At 36.6% G+C, this 21,740-nt stretch overlaps 1 protein-coding gene across 2 annotated transcripts in view; it reads right to left on the bottom strand.

Annotated features, from left to right (window-relative positions):
- The window catches only part of Gulp1 (GULP PTB domain containing engulfment adaptor 1), a 254,929-nt gene that overhangs the window by 37,050 nt on the left and 196,139 nt on the right, over positions 1 to 21,740 (bottom strand). For both annotated transcript variants that reach the window (XM_028765828.1, XM_028765827.1), the window contains exons 4-5: positions 19,993 to 20,064; positions 5,126 to 5,224 (exon numbers count right to left, since the gene is read on the bottom strand). In XM_028765828.1, the coding sequence (XP_028621661.1) occupies positions 5,126 to 5,224; positions 19,993 to 20,064 (171 nt within the window). The remainder of the gene's footprint in view (positions 1 to 5,125; positions 5,225 to 19,992; positions 20,065 to 21,740) is intronic.

Genomic DNA, 21,740 nt, shown 5'->3' with positions numbered 1-21,740 from the left:
TAAGAATGGCTGTTCAACATATGAGCTGAAGGTCTGGGACAAGGATGAACACTGATATCAATGATCTGAGTAAGGTTGTCTAGAAGGATCAAAAGTTAATTCACCAATGTTGTTCCATCAAACTCTGTTGTACTGACATTTAACTAATGGAGTTTACTTGTGAAAAGCACCATGTTTTGACCGTAACAGCTTAGGAAAGAGAATGACAGATTGACAGGCTGGCAATGAGGGGTTCTCAGTGTCAGAAAACAGGGTTATCCAATAACAAGAAAAACAACAGGTAAACAACTTCCAGACTCTTGTCCATGCTGCCTTTACTCTACTTTTTTTTCTGTAATAAAATTGATCTTAAAGCCTATTTCAATTTTTTATTGGACAATAATCAACTATTACTATCCTTCCTTTCTTCTCTCTTTCCTTTTACTTTGAAAGAATCTTTTTGAAAGCTTTTCAACATTATTTGTCTATAAAAATGCTATCTTGTGAAACGCAGATTGAGATCATGTAGTACATAACAGGCTAAATAAAAAGCTACAATGTAGAACCACAATTTTCTCACCTACTGCTGATAACACTGATTCACATGCACTCTTCCTCAGTCTTACACATGGACAGAACCATTACACATATCAGTAATGACTGACAAAATGTGGCTTAAGTTTTTATACATTTCTAAGGATACAAGATTATCACGGCACTAAAGAAATTTTCTGTACATACACTATTTAATCATAATTGTATTTCCTAAATATTTAAGTACATAATAATGAAGTACTTAGATCATCCTAAATATTCACTGATAGAAACTAAGAAGATTGCAGGACACATATGTTATAGTGGTGCTCTGAGCTTATTAATTTCTTGTCCTTTTTGTGCCTGTCATTTGCCTAATGAATTTTTCCTCAGCCAAGGCACCTGTTTGGGAAATAAGCCTCAGTTTTATTACCTTCTGTATAAGCAAACTACACATATTTCATGGTGCACTGGAATCCTGCTTCCACTCTCCATAACTTCTCTCCTTTGATTTTGCAGTAGTTGTACTGCAACAGCTATAATAGAACACTTCAGATCTTTACTTGTTGTTCAGTTGAGGTGATGAAATAAGAAAACACTATAAGGTGTAATAATAAATCTTAAACTCATGCCTTAGATTTGAAAAGGACATCATTGTTCCATACCATTGAATCTAGGAAGAGGAACCACATGTTCATCCATGCTAAAATCCTCAACTATTTACAAATATAGTCAAAGATTAGGATTACAGGGCTGGAGAGATCATAAAGTAAATAAGTCACTTAGCTCTTCCAGAAGACCCAAGGCTGATTTCCAACATTGCCATAGAGGTTCACAAACATATGAAATCTAGTTTCAGGGATCTAAGGACTTCTTCTGGCCTCTGTCAGCACCATGCATGCAGGTGGTGCTACAGACACACGTGCAGGATATTCACATAAAATAAAATAAATTTTAAGAAATAAATTTAGGCAATGTTGGACCTTAGACTTCATTTTTGCAGTTTTGTCAAGTAATTGCAATGTAACTATTCCAAGTACTACCCTTACTTCTACCTGAAGAGCTAATTTCCAATATGGTAAACTATGATTGTACTGGAAATGTTTAATGAAACAAGAAGGAGCTCATGAAATTGAGGCTGTCTGCTTATTCAATTTCTTTCCTAACCAATTACATGCTAAGAGTATGTACACGACTTACCAATTCATATAACAAACAGTGCAACTTCAGTCAATTCCATACTGCTATGTTCCATGGGCACTAGCTCATCACAACATATCCAAATAAAGCATACATCTAGCCATACTCTTTACCATGTTTACATTTGGCCTTAAGCCTCATTGCTCACCATGGTGAATTATTGGGAGTGCTATCTGATTCATGACTTATTTGGTTAGAAAATATACAATATGATTCTGACCTTTCTACTTTCAAGGGAAAAATGCTAGGAGTAGCAATAATTGAATGGAGAGAGTGGTAGGGATAGGGAGGAAACAAAGGAGCTCTCAGAGAAAAACAACTAAAACTATAGTGTATGAATATGCCACAAGGAAGCCTGGCAATTGGTAAAATAAGTTAAAAGTGAAGTGTAATAACAATGAGTTTAAGTGGAAGAACCCTGCATATGTAGATAAAGCTGTTCCCAGAGGACAGATTATTAAATGAAAATCCATGTGTCAGAGATAGGCTACCTTTCTGTGAGTTGTTGGTCATGGATTCCCCTGAGAACTCCCAAATAAACAGATGATTACCACTGTTGTTTGATGTCCAGCAGAACTAGATGATTAAGACTTTATGGCTGAAGATGCTTCACTCTGAGGATATGAAAAAATTCAATCTAGACATTGGCTGGGAGTGTCAATCCTACTGACTTGTTCTCATAGTGCCAGCAGGTGCTATACAGGCTGCTAAGGTAGAATTATCATGCAGTCTTTCTTAGTGAAACCTTTGAATACTGTAGAATCAACTGGACAGGCAAGACAAGTCCACTGGTACAATTGTACCAAGTCTATATTATAGAGAAAATCAAACATTTTCTGATTGGATTTGAAGTCTGTACAACAGGAGGTAATTCCTTTCTAGTATTGTAAACCTGGTTTAAGCCCATAGCCATGGAAGTCATAAGTCCTAATGATGAAATTACTGATGCTGTTTGCTAAATGGACACGTGTGTCATTAAATTAATCTCCTAAATTGCTATGTTTTTGCCCATAAATTAGTGCTGTCAGTTTGAGCCACAAAAGCTCCAGTTTTTTGTAGTGCAGTGGTAGCTATATGGACTTATATAGTTATATAATACTATATCATACTGTATTCATTTATATAGTAAAATTATGAGGAAAAGTAACTGTTGAGTTCACATTTGTAATTATACACTTATACTTTTCCCTTGAGGACTCATGGAGCCTTACAGGAGATGGAGCAGAAAGGATTTAAGAACCTTGCAGGAAGGGGTGGAGAATTGTGGGATACTGAGGCTCTGGGTATGATATGCCTGTTGCAGGCTGAACTCAGAGCAGCAATGAATACCTATATATGACCTGCACAAGATTTGTCCTAACACAAATCTTGTGAGCAGTGAAAAGTCTTTGGTGAAAGGAGAAATCTTATCTTCAGGTGGATAATAAATGATAAAGTGAATATCTTCTCATCCAGTTTCTGTAAGCAATGATAATAATAACACTCTTTGGGAGAAAAGAAAGATAGAAGTAGAAGGAGGCTTGATTAGGCAAAGGAAGGAACCATTTGGAATAAGAAGGAAGCAAGAAAAAAATAATTGGAGTAACTATAACCAAAATACACTGTACACATGCATGATAATGTTATACTGAAGCCCATTATTGTATATGATTAATGTGTATTAACATGTAATTATATATAAATATATAAATATATACCATCATATATTTATATATGATATATTATTTATATATCAATTATCTTATATATAATAAAAATATAGTTATATAAATATATTATTATATAATTAATATATAAAACTATTTGTCTTAAGGTTTGCTTTTAATTAGAGATAAGGCAATTATACAATTAATTCAGTTTAAATAAAGGCACTGTGTAATCATAAGTTAAATCTCATGCCCTTATTAAAAACAAACAAACAAGGAAAACCCAGACAGGCAAAGGATATGAAGTGCAGTGTACATGGTCAGATATAGCAGCCAACCATCCGAGACAAGAGAGAGGTCACAGAAGAAATTGAGCTTCTGAATATGTGGATATTAATGTTGGGATTCTAGGCCCAAACTTCAAAGGAAACCAAATGCTATTGTTTAAGTTACCCAGCCTTTGGCATTTTGGTATATAATAAAAGAAAAATAAAAGTCATAGAAAACATATACGCATCAGTGGTGTCTACAAGGCAGGACATTTTAGTACATTGCACAGCTTTTGTCTTCTTTCATACCCAGCAAATGATAACATATACATCTTTCACATAAAGCGAATAGAAATCTTGACGTTGATATAAGGAGGGAACTGGATGGAAGAGGGAATAGGGAGGGGAGCGAGACAGGGAACCATATATAGGGAGAGCAAGGAAAAGAGAAGGTTATACTTCCTATAGCTCCAGTGGAAGGATAAGGACAGCAACCCAGCCACAAAGCCTTAGAACACAAATGTGTCCTGCCTACAAGATGTGCAAGGTTAAAGATGGAACAGAGACTGAGGGAATGACCAACAAATGAATGCCCCAAATTGAGAACCATCCCATGGGGAAGAACCAATCCTGAAACTATTAATGATACTCTATTATGCTTGTAGACAGGAATCTAGCATAACCATCCTCTGAGAGGTTCCACCCAGCAGCTAAAGGAAAGATGCAGAGATTCACACCCAAACATTAGATAGAGCTTTGTGAGCCTTACATAAATGTTGGGAGAAAGATTGAGGGGCCCAAAGATGACAGAGACTCCACAGGAAGATCAATAGAGTCATCTCCGCTGGACTCTTGGGGTCTCCAAGAGACTGAATCACCAACCAAAGAGTGAGCACAGGCTGGACTTAGGCTTCTGCACATGTATCAGATGAGCAACTTGGTCGTCATGCGGATCCCCCAACAACTGGAGCAAGGGTTGTCCCTGAGCCTGTTGCTTAACCTGCCAGTGGATTCTCACTGCTAAATGGACAGCCTTATTTGCCCTCAGTTGGAAAGGATGTGCCTTGTCTCAGCAGGTGGCGGCAGGGAGGGGCATAACACCCAGAGAGGGCTTCCCCTTCTCAAAAGAAGAGGGTGAAGTGGAATAGGAGGAGGACTTTTGTGAGGGGGTACTGGAAGGAGAAGAAGGGCTGATATTGGCTTTTAAAGTGAATAAATAAACAAATTTAATAATAACAAAAAAGAAATTTCTAAATATGGGTTGTACTGCTACTGAATATAGTTTAAGTTATTAAGTGTGGGACACAGGCTACAGAACAGACAACCTCATCAAAATTCCAAAGGCTGTTCCCTTTCCCCCAATTCCTGCACATATTTAAAGAAATCACCAAGAACCAATCATTTTAAGTTAGTAATAAAAGTTAATGTCAATGAGAACAGATGTAATTGTAACTGGTTCAAGAGTAAGACAGCATGACTCTCAAAAACAAGCCTTACCTTTGTTTTGGGTTCGAGAATTTTTACTCCATAAATTGATATTTGCAATTCAACTTTAGGAATCTTCTGGCCTTCAGATTTTTTGATGTGTCTTGCAAACTACAAAAGACAAATAAGTTCACAAAGTTATAGTTCCATTCCTGGGATGAATAGACAAATGTACACTTGGAGTTTGTGTCCATAACAGACACTCATTAATTCAGCTACTGTCCATTACAAAGCATTTCATAAAATAGTTTTGCTCAGTGGCCCTCTCCATTTGCCATCAAAATTCAGATTCATTTTTAGTAACTTGTTTTTCATTGTTCCTTTGGCTTTTCCCTCCTGAATCCACAGTTCACTGAGTCCGGTTTCTGTCTGGCAACCCCTCTACACTCCCTGTTTTCTCTTTGCTCCTTTCTTCCATATGTCTTTTTAAGAGAAGAAAAAGAAAGAAACTTTTAAAGTAGTAGGATTTCTTGCCCCTGTCTCAAGCTTCTTTTACTCATTTTCAGCATACAGAAAGTCCTCTGAACTTGATTCAAATGGATCAGATGTGAGGTCGGGCGGGACTCCAAGGCTCTTGTGTGTCCTATTTTTTTTTTTTTTTTTGCATTGTGTAAGTCCCTCTAATTTAGGGCAGATGTGAGCTTGCATGGTATAGTCAGGCCTGGGGCTGAGTGTTCAAAGTCTTATTTGATGCTTTTCCACCACCAGGAATGTAATTAATGCCTACAGAGGTGCCTTGAAGTGTCTGCCTTTGAGTTCTAGCTGGTGCCATTTGTTTTATTCCCATTTGGGTGGCATAATTTTTCAGGCTGATCTTTTCTGCATTCCTATGAACATAAACTGCTTAGCTATATATTTTTCTTTTGTCTCTAGGAGGCTTAGAGTGAGCACATGACATCCAATGAGTGCCAAATACTTTTATGTCTTTAAGAAATGTGTTTTGCTTACATGCAACAAAAATTATTTCAGCTCCTCCTCACAGAAAGTGTACTAATGTTCTTTTCAAATCATACTATCCTTTTGCCTTAACGTAATTAAGCAACTTTGAGGCTTATTTTTCAAAGGCTTAACAAAACCATCAGTTGCTCCTCATCTACAGAAGGCCACCCGAGAAAAGCCAACCTGCGCTGGTGGCTTCCCCATAGTCTATTTTCCACAAAAAACAAAACCACAGTGGCTTCCAAGGCATTTTTACCATCTGGAAACAGCAATTTCTGTGACCTCTGACACAAATTGTGTAACCCTGAATTTTATAAAAACACAGCCAGTATTTCCTACAAAACAGCCAGTAATATTAAACTTACATGTTTAGAAAGAAAAAAGAATTGAAGAAATGAAGACAGGAAAGAAGGCTGATGTTACACAGAGTAGGTACAGGAGGGTTTGGAGAGATGAGGAAGGGAGGAAGAGAGGAGGGATGGAGAAAGGGGACCTCCAAGAAAGGCAAGATGAGCAGATGAAAGAAAGAATTCAACAACTCAAGGTTGCTAAAACAACCTTGAGTTCTCACCCAACCCAAACTCCATTTTCCGTGACACTCTTATGCACCGACAATCAGGAAACTGGATTGCAATAAGCAGCCTGGAAGCTATCGTTGCACCCATGAATTCAGGACCTCTTCCTTTTACACAATATTTGTTACATTAAAAACATTTTCCACTTGTGTTTCATATATATCAAGGTTTCCATCAGTCTTGTGACATGATTTCTGAAAATATGTTTCAAAAGTCTTGTATACATGCTTAGACTCAGTTCATATCTTCAGTAGTTTGATAATCACTGTCTCTGGACTTTTCCTCTAAAAGTCAAGCTCATTGCTCAAAAAGACCTTTCTTTCATGCTGCCATACTAACTCTCTTTGATTTTATTACTTATGTACTTCTTTGTTTCTTTCTTTCTCTCCCTCTCCCTCCCTCCCTATCTCTCCTCTCTGGCTCTCATTTTTTTCGAGATAGGGTTTCTCTGTGTAACTCTGGCTGTCCTGAGACTCACTCTGTAGATTAGGCCGGCCTTGAACTCAGAGATCTGCCTGCTTCAGCTCCCTGAGTGCTGTGAAAAAAAGGCATAAGACACCATCGTCTGGCTACCTGGGGACTTCTTGTGTTCAGAAATACTTCTAATTCAGGAGTGCTGGGATACAGTGCAAAAAGTGATATTCACTTGTCCTTGGCTATATCTTTTCTTAGTTATTATTTTAATGTAAACACCTGAACAGCCATATTTGGAAATTTCATCCCATTTTTGTTCCAAAGTCCTTCCTTGATAGACCTACATAGGTAGAATAATCTATTATTGACACTGCAACGTAATAATTCAGTCCAATGAAAAGGTCTTAAGATGTAAAACATTAAAAAATCTATACATTAGCACAATACAGTGTCAAAACCAGCCTTTGTACCCATAAAATGATGAAAGAATGAAGTGTTATTTAAATTATGAAGTCAGTTAAACACGTCACTGCTTGTAAAAAGCTTGTAAAGAAAATTTATGAATTATTGAATTTTGATGCTATCATTCCATGATTTCCAAATATCTTATAAAGGATAGTTTAAAAAGTAAAATTTAATTCCATTATTAATGAAATACATATTAGTCAGGAAAAACAATTTATTTGGCTTTATTATTTGCCAAAGCTATGCATTTTGTATTTATATGTATATTTTCTTTCATTGAAAATAAATTTTTTTCTCATATAATATATCTTGATTATAGTTTCCATTCTCTCTACTCCCTCTAATTCCTCATCATTCCCCCTCCACTCCCTTTCTGTCTCTCATTAGAAAAGAACAGGCTTAGAAGAGATACCAAACATGTCAAAATTAAAAGATACTAAATTATTATATCAAAATTGGACATAGCCAACCCAATAGGAGGCAAAGAGTCCCAAGAACAGGCACAAGTGTCAGAGACCCACTCACAGTCAGATTCAGGGCCCCCAGAGAAATACTAAGCTAAAAATCTATACTATATATGCAGAGGACCTGGTGTATGCCCGTGTCGGTCCTCTGCTGGCTGCTTCAGTCGCTGTAAACTCATATGTACCTTACTAGTTAATTCAGAAGGCCTTTTTATCCTGGTGTCCTCTATACCCTCTGCCTATTAAAAGTTTTCTGCTTCCTTTTCTAAGGGATACCCTGAGCTCTGACGGAAGAAATTTGATGAAGACCTTCAAATTTAGACTCTCTTTCTGCATCTGTTGTGGATCTCAGCATCTATTCCCTTCTGTTACTGGAAGAAGCACCTCTGATGATGACTGTATAAGACACTGGTCTATGTATCATTAGGAATCATTTTGTTGAATTTTTAAAGAATAGTAGTGTTTGGTTTTACCCTAGGTGTCCTTACTATCTAGTCTCTGGTTCTTGGTTACTCAAGCAGCATTAAGCATGAGTTCCTTCTCATTAAGTGGGCTTTAAGTCAAATCAGACTCTGGTTGGTTACTCCCACGAGTTCTGTGTCATCATTCATTATCCTAGTGTATTTTACATGGATTATTAGGAGATTGTAGGTCAAAGGTTTTGTGGCTTGGTTTCTCTTTTGGTAGCTTGCAGAATATCTTCCTGTACATGGATAAAACAGGCTCCACATAGGTACCAGTTTGACATTTCCAAATTCAATAAGGAGGTGTGGGTGTTGTACTCAACAATGGGATTATGCTGTCCATTGCTGTAGAGAGCAATCCTGTCTTAGCAACAGCAATCCAAACCCCTGGCCAACAATTCAATTAAATACAGTCCAGTCTGGATGTTGGAAACCTAGCCTGGCTACAAGAGATAGCCAGCTTAGACTCCATATCCCCTATTACTAGGAGTCTTCAATAAGATTACATTTGTAGATAAATTCCAGGAATTTTCTTTCCACTGCAGTAGGTTTCCACACCACTCCCCAAATATCCCCCATTTCCAGCTTTTTTACCCATAATCTCTCCCTCTACCCCATGGCCGTTCATTGCTACTTGATTCCCTGCTCCTGACCCCACCTGCTACTAGTGTATTCTATTACTCCATCCTAGGGAGAACCCTGATTCACCTCTAGACCCTTCCTTTTTGGATTGGTCATCATTTCCTTAATATAATTTAGTTTATTTATCATTTATTTAAAAAATTAGTATTTAATTTCTATTTTAATTTAATATTAATTTTATTTTATTACTTATTTTAATTTAATTAATGAATACATACCATATCTGCCTCTTTGAGTCAGGGAAACCTCACTTAGGATAATTTTTTTTCTAGTTCTATGGATTTGCCTGCAAATTTCATGATGTTAGTTTTTTATTAGCTGAGTAATACTCCATTGTATGAATGTACCACAGTTTTGTTTTTATTCTAATTTCTGTTGAGGGACATCTATGTTGTTTTCAGTTTTTTCTTAGAAATAAATCTGCAATATCCTTATGGTAGGATGAAACATCCTTTGTTCACATGGGCATAGCTGGATCTTGAGGTAGATCAATTCCTAACATTCTGTGAAACTGTCATATTGATTTCCATGTGTACTAGTTTCCAACAATGGAAAAGTATTCCCATTTCTCCACATTCTGGATTACATGAACTGTCATTTGTGTTACTGATCATGGCCATTCTGATAGATGTAGGATGAAATCTCAGAGTCATTTTGATTTGCAATTATCTGATAAATGACTAAGGATGTTGAACACTTCTTTAAATGTTTTTCAGTCACGTGAGAGTCCACTATTGATAATTTTCTGTTTAGATCTATGCCTCATTTTTAATTGGAATATTTGGGGTTTTGTTTGTTTGTTTGTTTGCTTGTTTGTTTGTTGATATCTCTATTAGATGTGGCGTTGTTAAAAATCTTTTCCCATTCTGTAGACTGCCACTGTCTCGTATTGATGGTGTCTTTTGCCTTAAAGAAGCTTTTCTGTTTCATGAGGTCACATTTATTAATTGTTGATCTTAATTCCTGAGCTATCAGTTTTCTGTTCAGAAAATCATCTCCTGTTCCAATGCATTCAAGGCTATTCCCCATTTTCTCTTCTATCAGGTTCAGTGTATCAGATTTTGTGTTGAGGTATTTGATCCACTTGGACTTTAATTTTGTGCAGCATAGTAAATATAAATCTATGTGCATTCTTCTATATGCAGACACCTAACTAGACCAGCATTATTTACTGAAGATGATGTCTTTTTTCGCAGCATGTAATTCTAGCTTTATTATAAAAAAATAAGGTGTCCATAAGTGTATGTATTAATATCTGGTACTTCAATTAGATTCCATTGATGAATGTGTCTGTTTCCATGACAGCAAAACATGTAGTTTTAGTAGAATAGCTGTGGAGTGCAACTTGAAATTAGGAACAGTAATACATCCAGTAGCTCTTTTATTGCTCAGGATTGTTTTAGCCATCCTGCTTTTTGTTTATTTATTTGTTTTTCCATATGAAGTAGAGAATTGTATTTTACAGGTCTCTAAATAATTATGTTGGAATTTTCATAGGGATTGCATTGAATTTGTACTTTGCTTTGGTAAGATGGCCAGTTTTAATATGTTCATCCCACTGATCCATGAGCATAGAAGATCTTTCTACCTTCTGCTACCTTCTTCAAATTCCTCAAAGCCCTTAAGTTTTTATAATACAGGTCTTTCATTTGCATGGCTAGAGTTACCTTAAGATATTATTTGAGACTATTATGAAAGGTATTGTTTCCCTGATTTGTTCCTCAGTCTGTTCAACATTTGTATATAGAACTATTGATTTTTTAGAAATTAATCTTGTATCCAGCCACTTTGCTGGCTACCTTGCTGGTGTTTATCAACTGTAAGAATTCCATGGTGGGATTTTTAGGATCACTTATGTAACCTATCACATAATCTGCAAATTATTTGGTACTCCTTTGTGTTTCTCCTATATAGTTGCTAAATAATTCCTAATAAACATGATATTTGTATATAACTAAGTTCTAAATAATTGGTCAGTTGAAGGAAAAGTAAAAGAAAAACAGAAATATGTTGCACAGAGTGAAATACAGTGATGAAGACCTGGGCTGACTACAATGTCTTGACAGTGACTTCTAGAGGCAATGAACCACCTTTGTGGGTATAAAATGAGCTTCCTTCACCGGGGCCTTTCAAGCTGAGGACGGAAGATATTGATCCTGCTTATGACTCGGGGAGGTTGTGAGTTAATATTAACGTTCCAGTATGTGTTCATACTGAGGTGTAACAAATTGTGAGCACAAATTGAGTCCTGGTATTTGTACTGAATGTACTGAAACAGACTGCTTCTGAAAACGAAGTTCATCATGATAGCAATGCTAAGTTTTAGAGTGTCACACTATTAGATAATTATTTTCTTAAATATCAATTTAAGCATAAGTAGTAAACAGAAAAATGAATGTTGTTTTAGCAAACAGAATATAGAAATATTTAAGTTCTTACACAAATTATTACATTGAAGTTTACAAACTTTTAATTCTCTATAGTCACAAAGTAGTCAATAGTCAAACCTTTAGAAAAATTTTGCTAAAACCCAAGCAGATGCCATGAGGTACGAGGATAGGAAAATAGCATTATTGAAAATCCATCAAGAGTTTTATCACCCTGCATTATGTTTGCATTTCTGATTATTTTCAAAAGTAAAAAAAAAAAAAAGCCAATATATTTACAATACAAACTTTAAAAGACTTTAAAAGGGGAATATTTAAATAAAATTTTTAATTACAACAGAAAAAAACTGACTATAACACGCTACTATATGTATTAAAAGAGTCAGGATATATGTGTTTGGGAAAAATAAGCAGAAAATCAAAATGAAGTCATGAACATTTGGTACTTTCTATTTCTAGTGGAGCCACAGCGCCACCATCTGGTTTTATCTATGTGACAGCAAAATTAAAATAAGTGTAAATATTGATATAGTTTGTATCATAGCATCTGACTTCGGACACAACATAAAAGTAATATTACAACAAATTTACATAAAAACAATTGTCTTCCTCATGTTCGTTAGTAAAAGATTCTCTCCAATATACATATACTTCCATGAGAAACAAAGTTTTCAGCCAAAATATATTCATTCTTCAATGCATATTAATTGTGAAAGATATACATTTAATAACATCTAGTGCCCACTAAGTGTGCATTTAAACTCTTATTGATTTCCATTATATACCACAATAAGAGTCTATTTATGTGTGTGTGTGTGTGTGTGTGTGTGTGTGTGTAAGCCATAGTTTTAGAATCCATTTAAGTTGGTTTCGGAAATGAGATGTTGAATTAGGAATTCCCAAAATATAAAACAATGTGGCCAAATTAATTGTTCGTTTAAGACGCTTTCTTTAATCTATTTTTTCAAATTTTTTATTGGACATTTTATTAATTTAAACTTTAAATGTTATTCCCTTTCCTGGATTACCCCTCATCTCCCTGCGTCTATGAGGGTGTTCCCCAACCCACCCACCGACTCCTGCCTCCCTGCCCTGGCTTTCCCCTACACTGGGTCATTGAGAATTTACAGGACCAAGGGCCCCTCCTCTTATTGATGACCAACAAGACCATCCTCTGCTACATATGGAGGTAGAGCCATGGGCCCCTCCATGTGTACTCTTTGGTTGGTGGTTTAGTCCCAGGGAGCTCTGGAGGGTCTGGTTGGTTGATATTGTTGTTCTTCCTATGGGGTTGAAAACCCTTTCAGCCACTTCAGTTCTTTCTCTAACTCCTCCATTGGGGATGGAGTTCTCTGTCCAGTGGATGACTGAGAGTATCTGCCTCTGTATTTGTCAGGCTCTGGCAGAGCCTCTCAGGAGATAGCTATATCAGGCTCCTGTCAGCAAGCACAATTCTTGGGATCCACAATAATGTCTGCGTTTGGTGACTGTATATGGGATGAATCCCCTGGTAGGGCACTCTCTAGATGGCCTTACCCTCCATCTCTGCTCCATATTTCCTCCTTTGTCTCTGTATTTTCCATCTGTGAGTGTTTTGTTCACTCCTCTAAGAAGGACCAAAGCATCCACACTTTGGTCTTCCTTCTTCTGCAGCTTCATATGGTCTGTGAATTGTATCTTGGGTATTCTGAGGTTTTGAGCTAATATCTATTTATCAGGGAGTGCATATCATATGTGTTCTTTTGTGATTTAGGTTCCCTCACTCAGGATGATATTTTTTAGTTCCATCCATTTGCTGAAGAATTTCATGAAGTTTTTGTTTTTAATAGCGTAGTAGTACTCCATTATGTAAATGTACCACATCTTCTGTATTCACTCCTCTGTTGAAGGACATCTGGGTTCTTTAGAGCTTCTGGCTATTGTAAATAAGGTTGCTATGAACATAGTGGGACATGTGTCCCTGTTGTATGTTAGAGCATCTTTTGGGTATATGCACAGAAGTGGTATAGCTTCAATGTCCAGTTTTCTGAGGAACTGCCAGAATGATTTCCAGAGTGGTTGTACCAGCTTGCAATCCCACCAACAATGGAGGAGTGTTCCTTTTTCTCCACATCCTCTCCAGCATCTACTATCACCTGAGTTTTTGATCTTAGCTATTCTGACTGGTGTGAGGTGGAATCTCAGAGTTGTTTTGATTTGCATTTCCCCGATAACTCATGATGTTGAACATTTCTTTAGGTGCTTCTTGGCCAGTAGATTTCCTCAGCTGAAAATTCTTTGTTTAGCTCTGTCCCCCATTTTTAATAGGGTTATTTGATTCTCTGGATTCTAACTTGTTAAGTTCTCCGTATATATTGGATATTAGCCCTCTATTGGATACAGGATTGGTAAAGATCTTCTCCCAATGTGTTGGTTGCCATTTTATTCTACTGATAGTGGCCTTTGCCTTACAGAAGTTTTGCAATTTTAGGAGGTCTCATTTGCTGATTATCGGTGTTCTACCATTGGTGTTCTGTTCATGTATCAAGGCCCTTCCTCACATTCTCTTCTGTTACTTTCAGTGTATCTGGTTTTATGTGGAGCTTTTTACAAGGAGATAAGAATGAATCGATTTGCGGTCTTTTACATGCTTACCACCAGTTGAACCAGCACCATTTGTTGAAAATGCTGTCTTATTTTCCACTGAATAGTTTTAGCTCCTTTGTCAAAGATCAAGTGGCCATAGGTGTGTGGGTTCATTTCTGGGTCTTCAATTCTATTCCCTTGATCTTCCTGTCTGTCTCTCTACAAATACCATGCAGTTTTTATCACTATGGCTGTGTAATAGAGCTTGAGGTCAGGAATGGTGATTCCCCTAGAAGTTCTTTTATTTTGAGAAGAGTTTCCCTATCCTGGTTTTCTTTTGTTATTCCAGATGAATTTGCAAATTGCTCTTTCTAACTCTATGAAGAATTGACTTGGAATTTTGATTGGGAATGCATTGAATCTGTAGGTTGGTTTCAGCAAGATGGCCATTTTTGCTATATTCATCCTGCCAATCCATGAACATAAGAAATATTTCCATCTTCTTTGGTTTCTTTCTTCAGAGACTTGAAGTTCTTGACATACAAATCTTTCACATGCTTGGTTAGAGTCACACCAAGGTATTTTATGTTATTTGTGACTATTTTGAAGAGTGTTGCTTCCTTAATTTCATTCTCAGCCTGTTTATCCTTTGAGTAGAGGAAGGCTACTGATTTATTTGAGTTGATTTTATATCCAGCCACTTTGCTGAAGTTGTTTATCTAATTTAGGAGTTTTCAGGTGGAATTTTGGGGTCACTTAAGTATACTGTCATATCATCTGCAAATAGTGAAATTTGGGCTTCTTCCTTTCCTATTTGTATCCTGTTGACTTCTTTTTGTTGTCTAATTGCCTTGGCTAGAACTTTGAGTACTGTATTAAATAGGTAGGGTGAGAGTGGTCAGCCTTGTCTAGACTCTGATTTTAGTGGGAGTGCTTCAAGTTTTTCTTCATTTATTTTTTTTAAATATTAGTAGCATTTATTGTTGTTATAGTTTGAAAAGATGTAATTAAACAGTCTAGGGGCAGAAACAGCTTACATTCAGTTTTAATTTTTTTCTGGACCCCCCTCCCCCGCCCAGTGATGAACGTCTTCCTTCCATTTAGTTTGATGTTGGCTAGTGATTCGCTGTATATTGCTTTTACTATGTTTAGGTATGGGCCTTGAAATCCTGATCTTTCCAAGACTTTTAACATGTAGGGATGCTGAATTTTGTCAAATACCTTTTCAGCATCTAATTAGAGGATCATATGTTTGCTTCCCCCTTTGAGTTTGTTTATATAGTGTATTACATTGATGGATTTCCCTGTATTTAACCATCCCTACATCACTGGGATGAAGCCTACTTGATCATGACGGATGATTGTTTTGATGTGTTCTTGGATTCAGATTGCAAGAATTTTATTGAGTATTTTTGCATCAATATTCATAAGGGAAATTGATCTGAACTTCTCTTTCTTTCTTGTGTCTTTGGGTGGTTTAGGTATCAGTATAACTGTGGCTTCATAGAACAATCTGGGTAGCATTCCTTCTATTTCTGCTTTGTGAAAGAGTTTGAGTATTGAGTATTGGTGTCAGGTCTTCTTTCAAGGTCTGATAGAATTCTGTACTGAATCCATCTAGTCCTTGGCTTTTTTTTGGGAGGGGAACTTTTAATGACTGCTTCTATTTCTTTGGGGGTTATGGGACTGTTTAGATAGTTTAACTGATCCTTATTTAACTTTGGTATCTGGTATCTGTCTAGAAAATCATTGATTTCATATAGATTTTTCAGTTTTATTGAGTATAGGCTTTTGTAGTAGGATCTGATTTTTTTTTTTTTTTTAATTTCCTCAGTTTTTGTTGTTATGCCTCCCTTTTCATTTCTGATTTTGGTAACTTGATACTACCTCTGTGCCTTCTGGTTTTTCTAGCTAAGGGTTTTGTTGTTGTTGTTGTTGTTGTTGTTGTTGTTGTTGATTTTTTCAAAGAAAAAGAGTTTTTTGTTGTTGTTGTTGATTTTTTCAAAGAACCAGCTCCTGGTTGATTCTTTGTATAGTTCTTTGTGTTTCTACTTGGTTGATTTTAGCCCTAAGATTGATTATTTACTGCTGTCCACTTTTCTTGGGTGTATTTGCTTCTTTTTATTCTAGAGCTTTCAGGTATGCTGTCAAGTTGCTTGTATATGCATTCTCCAGTTTGTTTTTGGAGGCACTTAGAGCTATGAGTTTTCCTCTAGCATTGCTTTCATTGTGTCTCATAAATTTAGGGATGATGTGCCTTCATTTTCATTAAATTCTAAAAAGTCTTTAATTTTTTTCTTTATTTCATTCTTCACCAAGTTATCATTTAGTAGAGCATTGTTCAGCTTCCATGTGTATGTGGGCTTTTTGTTGTTTTTGTTGTTATTGAAGATCAGCCTTGATCTGTGGCAATCTGATAAGAAGCAGGTGATTATTTCAATTTTCTTGTATCTGTTGAGTCCTGTTTTGTGACCAATTATATGGTCAATTTTGGAAAAGGTACTATGAGGTGCTAAGAAAAAGGTATATTCTTTTGTTTTAGGATGAAATGTTCAATAGATATCTGTTAAATCCATTTGGTTCATAACTTCTGTTAATTTCACTGCATCTGTGTTTAGTTTCTGTTTCCATGATCTATCCATTGATGAGAGTGGGGTGTTGAAGTCTCCCACTATTATTGTGTGAGATGCAATGTGTGCTTTGAGCTTTAGTAAAGTTTCTTTTATGAATGTGGGTGCCCTGGCATTTGGAGTATAGATATTAAGAGCTGGAGAGATGGCTCAGTGGTTAAGAGCTAGTGACTGCTATTCCAGAGGACCCGAGTTCAACTCCCAGCACCCATGTGGCAGCTCACAATTGTCTATAACTTCTATTCCAGGTAATCTGAAACACTCATACAGAAATATGCAGACAAAACACCAATGCACATAAGATAAAAATAAATAGTTTGCCGGGCAGTGGTGTCGCACGCCTTTAATCCCAGCACTTGGGAGGCAGAGGCAGGAGGATTTCTGAGTTCGAGGCCAGCCTGGTCTACAGAGTGAGTTCCAGGACACCCAGGGCTGCACAGAGAAACCGTGTCTCTAAAAACCAAAAATGAAAAAAGAAAAAAGATTTGAGAGTTCATTTTGGTAGATTTTTACTTTAATGAGTATGAAGTGTTCTTCCTTATCTTTTTTGATAACTTTTGGTTGAAAGTAGATTTTATTCTAATTTAGAATGGCTACTCCAGTTTATTTCTTGGGACCATTTCCTTGGTTTTTCTCTGAGGTAGTGTCTGTTTTTCTCACTGAGGTGTGTTTTCTGTATGCAGCAAAATGCTGGGTCCTGTTTAAGTATCCAGTCTCTTAGTCTATGATTTTTAATTGGGAAATTGAGTCCATTGATGTTAAGTGATATTACGAAAGTGATTGTTGTTTCCTGTTATTTTTGTTGTTAGAGGTAGAATTAGTTTCATTGTGGCTATTTCTTTTGGGTTTCTTAAAAGAAGATTACTTTCTTGCTTTTCCTGTTGTAGTTTCTCTCCTTGTGTTGGAATTTTCCATCTATTATCTTTTGTATGCCTGGATTTGTGGACAGATTTTGTGTAAATTTGTTTTTGTCATGAAATATTTTAGTTTTCCCATCTATATTAATTGAAATTTTTGCTGGGTATAATAGCCTGGGCTAGCATTTGTTTTCTCTTAGTGTCCGTCTTCTGGCATTTAGTCTCTGGTGAAAAGTCAGGTATAATTCTGATATCTCAGCCTTTACTTGACCTTTTCCCTTATTGTTTTTAAATATTCTTTCTTTGTTTTGTGCATTTGGTGTTTTGATTATTATATGACAGTAGGAATTTCTTTTCTGGTCTAATCTATTTGGAGTTCTATTGTGGGCTTCTTGTAGTTCATGGGCATCTCTTTCTTTAGGTTAGGAAAGTTTTCTTCTATAACTTTGTTGTAGATATTTATTGGCTATTTTAGTTGGGTATCTTTATTTTCTTCTATACTCATTTTCCTTAGGTTTGGTCTTCTCACTGTGTCCTGGATTTCCTGGATGTTTTGGGTTAGCAGTTTTCTGCATTTGCATTTTCTTTGACTGTTGTGTCAGTACTTTCTATGGTATCTTCTGCACCTGAGATTTTCTCTTCTATCTCTTGTATTCTGTTGGTGATTGTTGCATCTATGACTCCTGATCTCTTTCCTAGGTTTTCTATTTCCAGGGTTGTCTCCCTTTGTGATTTCTTTATTGTTTCTCTTTCCAATTTAGATCTTGGATGGTTTTGTTCAATTTCTTCATCTCTTTTATTGTGTTTTTCTATAATTCTTTAAGGAATTTTGTATTTTCTCTTTAAGGGCTTCTACCTGTTTAGCTGTGTTCTATTGTATTTCTTTAAGGGAATTATTTATGTCCTTTTTAAAGTTCTCTATCATCATCATGAGAAATGATTTCTAACCTGATTCTTGCTTTTCTAGTGTGATGGGGTATCCAGGACTTGCTGTGGTGGGAGAACTGGGTTCTGATGATGCCAAGTAGCCTTGGTTACTTGGTTTCTGTTGCTTATACTCTTGTGCTTGGTTCGTGTCATCTGGTTATCTCTAGCACTGCCTGCCCTTCCTGCTTCTGACTGGAACCTGTCTCACCTACAACCTTAGTTGTGTCAGAACTCCTCAGAGTCTAGCTGTCTTTGTGATCCTGTGATTCTGGGATCCTGTAATCCTGTAATACTGAAATCCTGGGTGTGTCAGAGCTTCTGGGAGTCAAGCTGCCTATGGGATCCTGAAATCAAAGTGTGGCCAAGTTCCTGCGACCCTGTTGTGTCAACACAGGGACTCAAACTTTTTCTGGGTGTTGCGGAGGTGGGTGTGGAGCCAGAGCTGTGGGTTTGCTTTGGCCACAGGTGCAAGGTGAAAGATCTACAGTCGTTAGGTGGTCCATGTTTTGTGTTTCTCTGGTTCCTGTGATGTTCCCAGTTATGCTGGCTGTTAGTTAAGATGTTGTGGCCTCAACTGTGTTCTTGAGTTTGTCAGAGCTCCCATGTTCCTGGGTGTGTCAGATCTCCTGAGAGTTGAGCTTCCTCTGTAATCCTGTGGTCCTGTGATCCTGGACATTTCAGAGCACCTGGCAGTAGGGCTACCTCTGGGTGTTGTAAGAGTGGGTGCAGAGCCAGTGTCCCAGGTTTGCTCTGGGAGGCTGATTTTTGAGAAGTGAGCTATTACCTAAGCATGTTTGTGGCATGTAGTAGTAAGTGTTTCTCAGGAAACTTGCTGAATATGAGTTTTGGGACTTGCATAGACTCTACTCTATAGAGTATATATAGAAATATATTAGTCATGAATATTTGAGATGTTTAATCAATATTGTCTTCTGCTATCTTAGTCACACAAGTTCCCCTAAAACTGCTCATTGATATGACCCATTAGGGAATCCTTAATATATAGCAGGACTAAAAATATTCTGCTTTGGAATGAACACTAACTGTATTTTCAACTGGTAGGTATGATATCTTTTTTTTTTTAATTTATTTATTTATTTTTTTGTTTTTTTATTTTTTATTTTTTTGTTTTATTTATTTATTTTTTTATTTTATTTTTTTTATTTTTTTTTAGGTATGATATCTTAATTGTCAGATATATAATATTCCTACCAGTTTTGATTTGGAGTATGGAGTACTTATTTTCCAGGACATATAAAGGCAGATCACTGACTATAAACATTGACTGAGTTCTGCCTTAAAGTCCTTTAGTTACTGTCAAAAACTATACTGCAGAAAAATATAGTATGTATGGCAAAATAATTGCATGAATATGTTTATAATTCAAAATGTCTCCCTTAACAGGTGGTATTTATTTAATTGTAATTTAAAGATAATCTAAATTCTCTTTTAATTTAAGAAGTAATTTAAACAGCTATCCATGTTTTAGCGCCTATCAATTTGTTCATGACATAAGATCATTATACTAGCCACTTATCTAAAGGGCTTACCTTCAGCTTCCTGACAGCATCTCTCACAACTTCTGTTCCCTTTGGCTGCTCCACTTCAGTACTGCCAAGAAACTGAACATGAGCATCCATGAGACACAGACTTTACTAAGCTGATCATTGAACCATCTGGAGCTCCTACTTTGTGTATGAAAAAATCAGGCAAAAATTTAAACCCAAATCTTAATTAAGGAGAACAACTGTTACTCAATTAGTATATACCATAGGAAAATACATTATTTGACCATTTGTGATTCCTTTTTTACAAAAGTTTTTTTTGAAACATATCTTACCTACTTTTTTTAATTTGAAGATTCCTACTAGAATGAAAACTAAAATTATTTCAGTGTCCCCAAAGAGATAAACTTAGTCTCAACAGTTAAAAGTTCATAAATGCTAAATCTGTGTCACTTTCTTGCTAATCATATTGGCTTCATACTATCATTACGCCCTTTCTCAAGGCTAAAATACAATCAGATTGATGACACTAATGAAAGTTTAAATTCAGAGGACATACGAATACCAACTTTTACTCCATCCAAGTCATATTTCTCGGTTTGCAGCAGAGCCAGAACACTTGTACACATCAGAGCTTCAGAGCTAGCTTGCGGCTGCCATGCTGCCACTAAACTTTTAAACCATGTCTGACCATGTATACGATAAACGATTCAAAAACAAAACATTAAACAACAATGAGATTTTTTTTTAAATCAAAATTAATCCATACAGCAGACTCTTTTTCTCAACTTCTCTGAATTTTTCAAAGCCATGGACAGGTGCATCACTAAGGTGCCATTAGCAAGAAAAGTAGGAAAAGAAGAATTTTTATATGCAAACAAAACGTGAGCTACGAGGGCATACCATGTCAATGCCAGACAGTAACAATAACTGATAATAATTTTGTAGAGTAATTGTTGTAATAATTATTTAATAGATGACTGCTGGTCATGCCGACTATCTAAGCTGCAGCAGCTCGGCCTAGCTCAGCCACCGTGTTTCTCGGCCGGAGACCTTGTGCACACAGCAGCTAGAACCAGCCAGCCAGAAACACCAGCCCTGCTACCCACGAGATGCCAGCATGGGAGATGGCTCTGCCCATCTTCTATGGTGTCTCTGCAAGGCTGAGCATTGCCCAGACTATCCCACCATCCACATGGGCCCAGTAGAAAGATGAGACTCTATTACTTAAAGATTAATCAAAGGTTTATATATTTGGTAATGATCAGTAACAAGATACCCATACAATCAGAAGTATAACCCAATACCCAACCTAGATATACCAACTATCTTTGACTGCTACAAACACGTGAACATCCACCTCCATCTCCTTTCTCTCTCTCTCTCTCTCTCTCTCTCTCTCTCTCTCTCTCTCTCTCCTAGCTCCTCCTCTTCCTTTTCCTCCTCCTCTCCTAACTCCTCCCACCTTAGCTCCTCCTACAAGTAACAGTCATACTTTGACAGAAATGACAGGAGTCATAAGCATTATATGCAAATATATCCATATGGGAAAAATATGGACAAACTCCAGAACATTCATAATAAATCCATACATATCAATAGTCCAGGACCATTTTAACACCACTTTTCATGGGCTTTAACTTTAAGTAAATGAATGGAATTGAACAAAAGTACATCTTAATGTGGACTTTGCTACTTACTTCAAATTTTATCTTACATAATTAATAAATACACTTAGAGCCTATTATAGTGCCTCATACCTGCAATCCTTGTGCTAGGAAGATTGAAAGAGG

Source organism: Grammomys surdaster, unplaced genomic scaffold (assembly GCF_004785775.1).
Source record: "Grammomys surdaster isolate TR1022 unplaced genomic scaffold, NIH_TR_1.0 165, whole genome shotgun sequence".
Classification (NCBI taxonomy): Eukaryota; Metazoa; Chordata; class Mammalia; order Rodentia; family Muridae; genus Grammomys; species Grammomys surdaster.
Note: the sequence above shows the minus strand (reverse complement) of the source record. Positions and strands in the feature narration are given on the sequence as shown.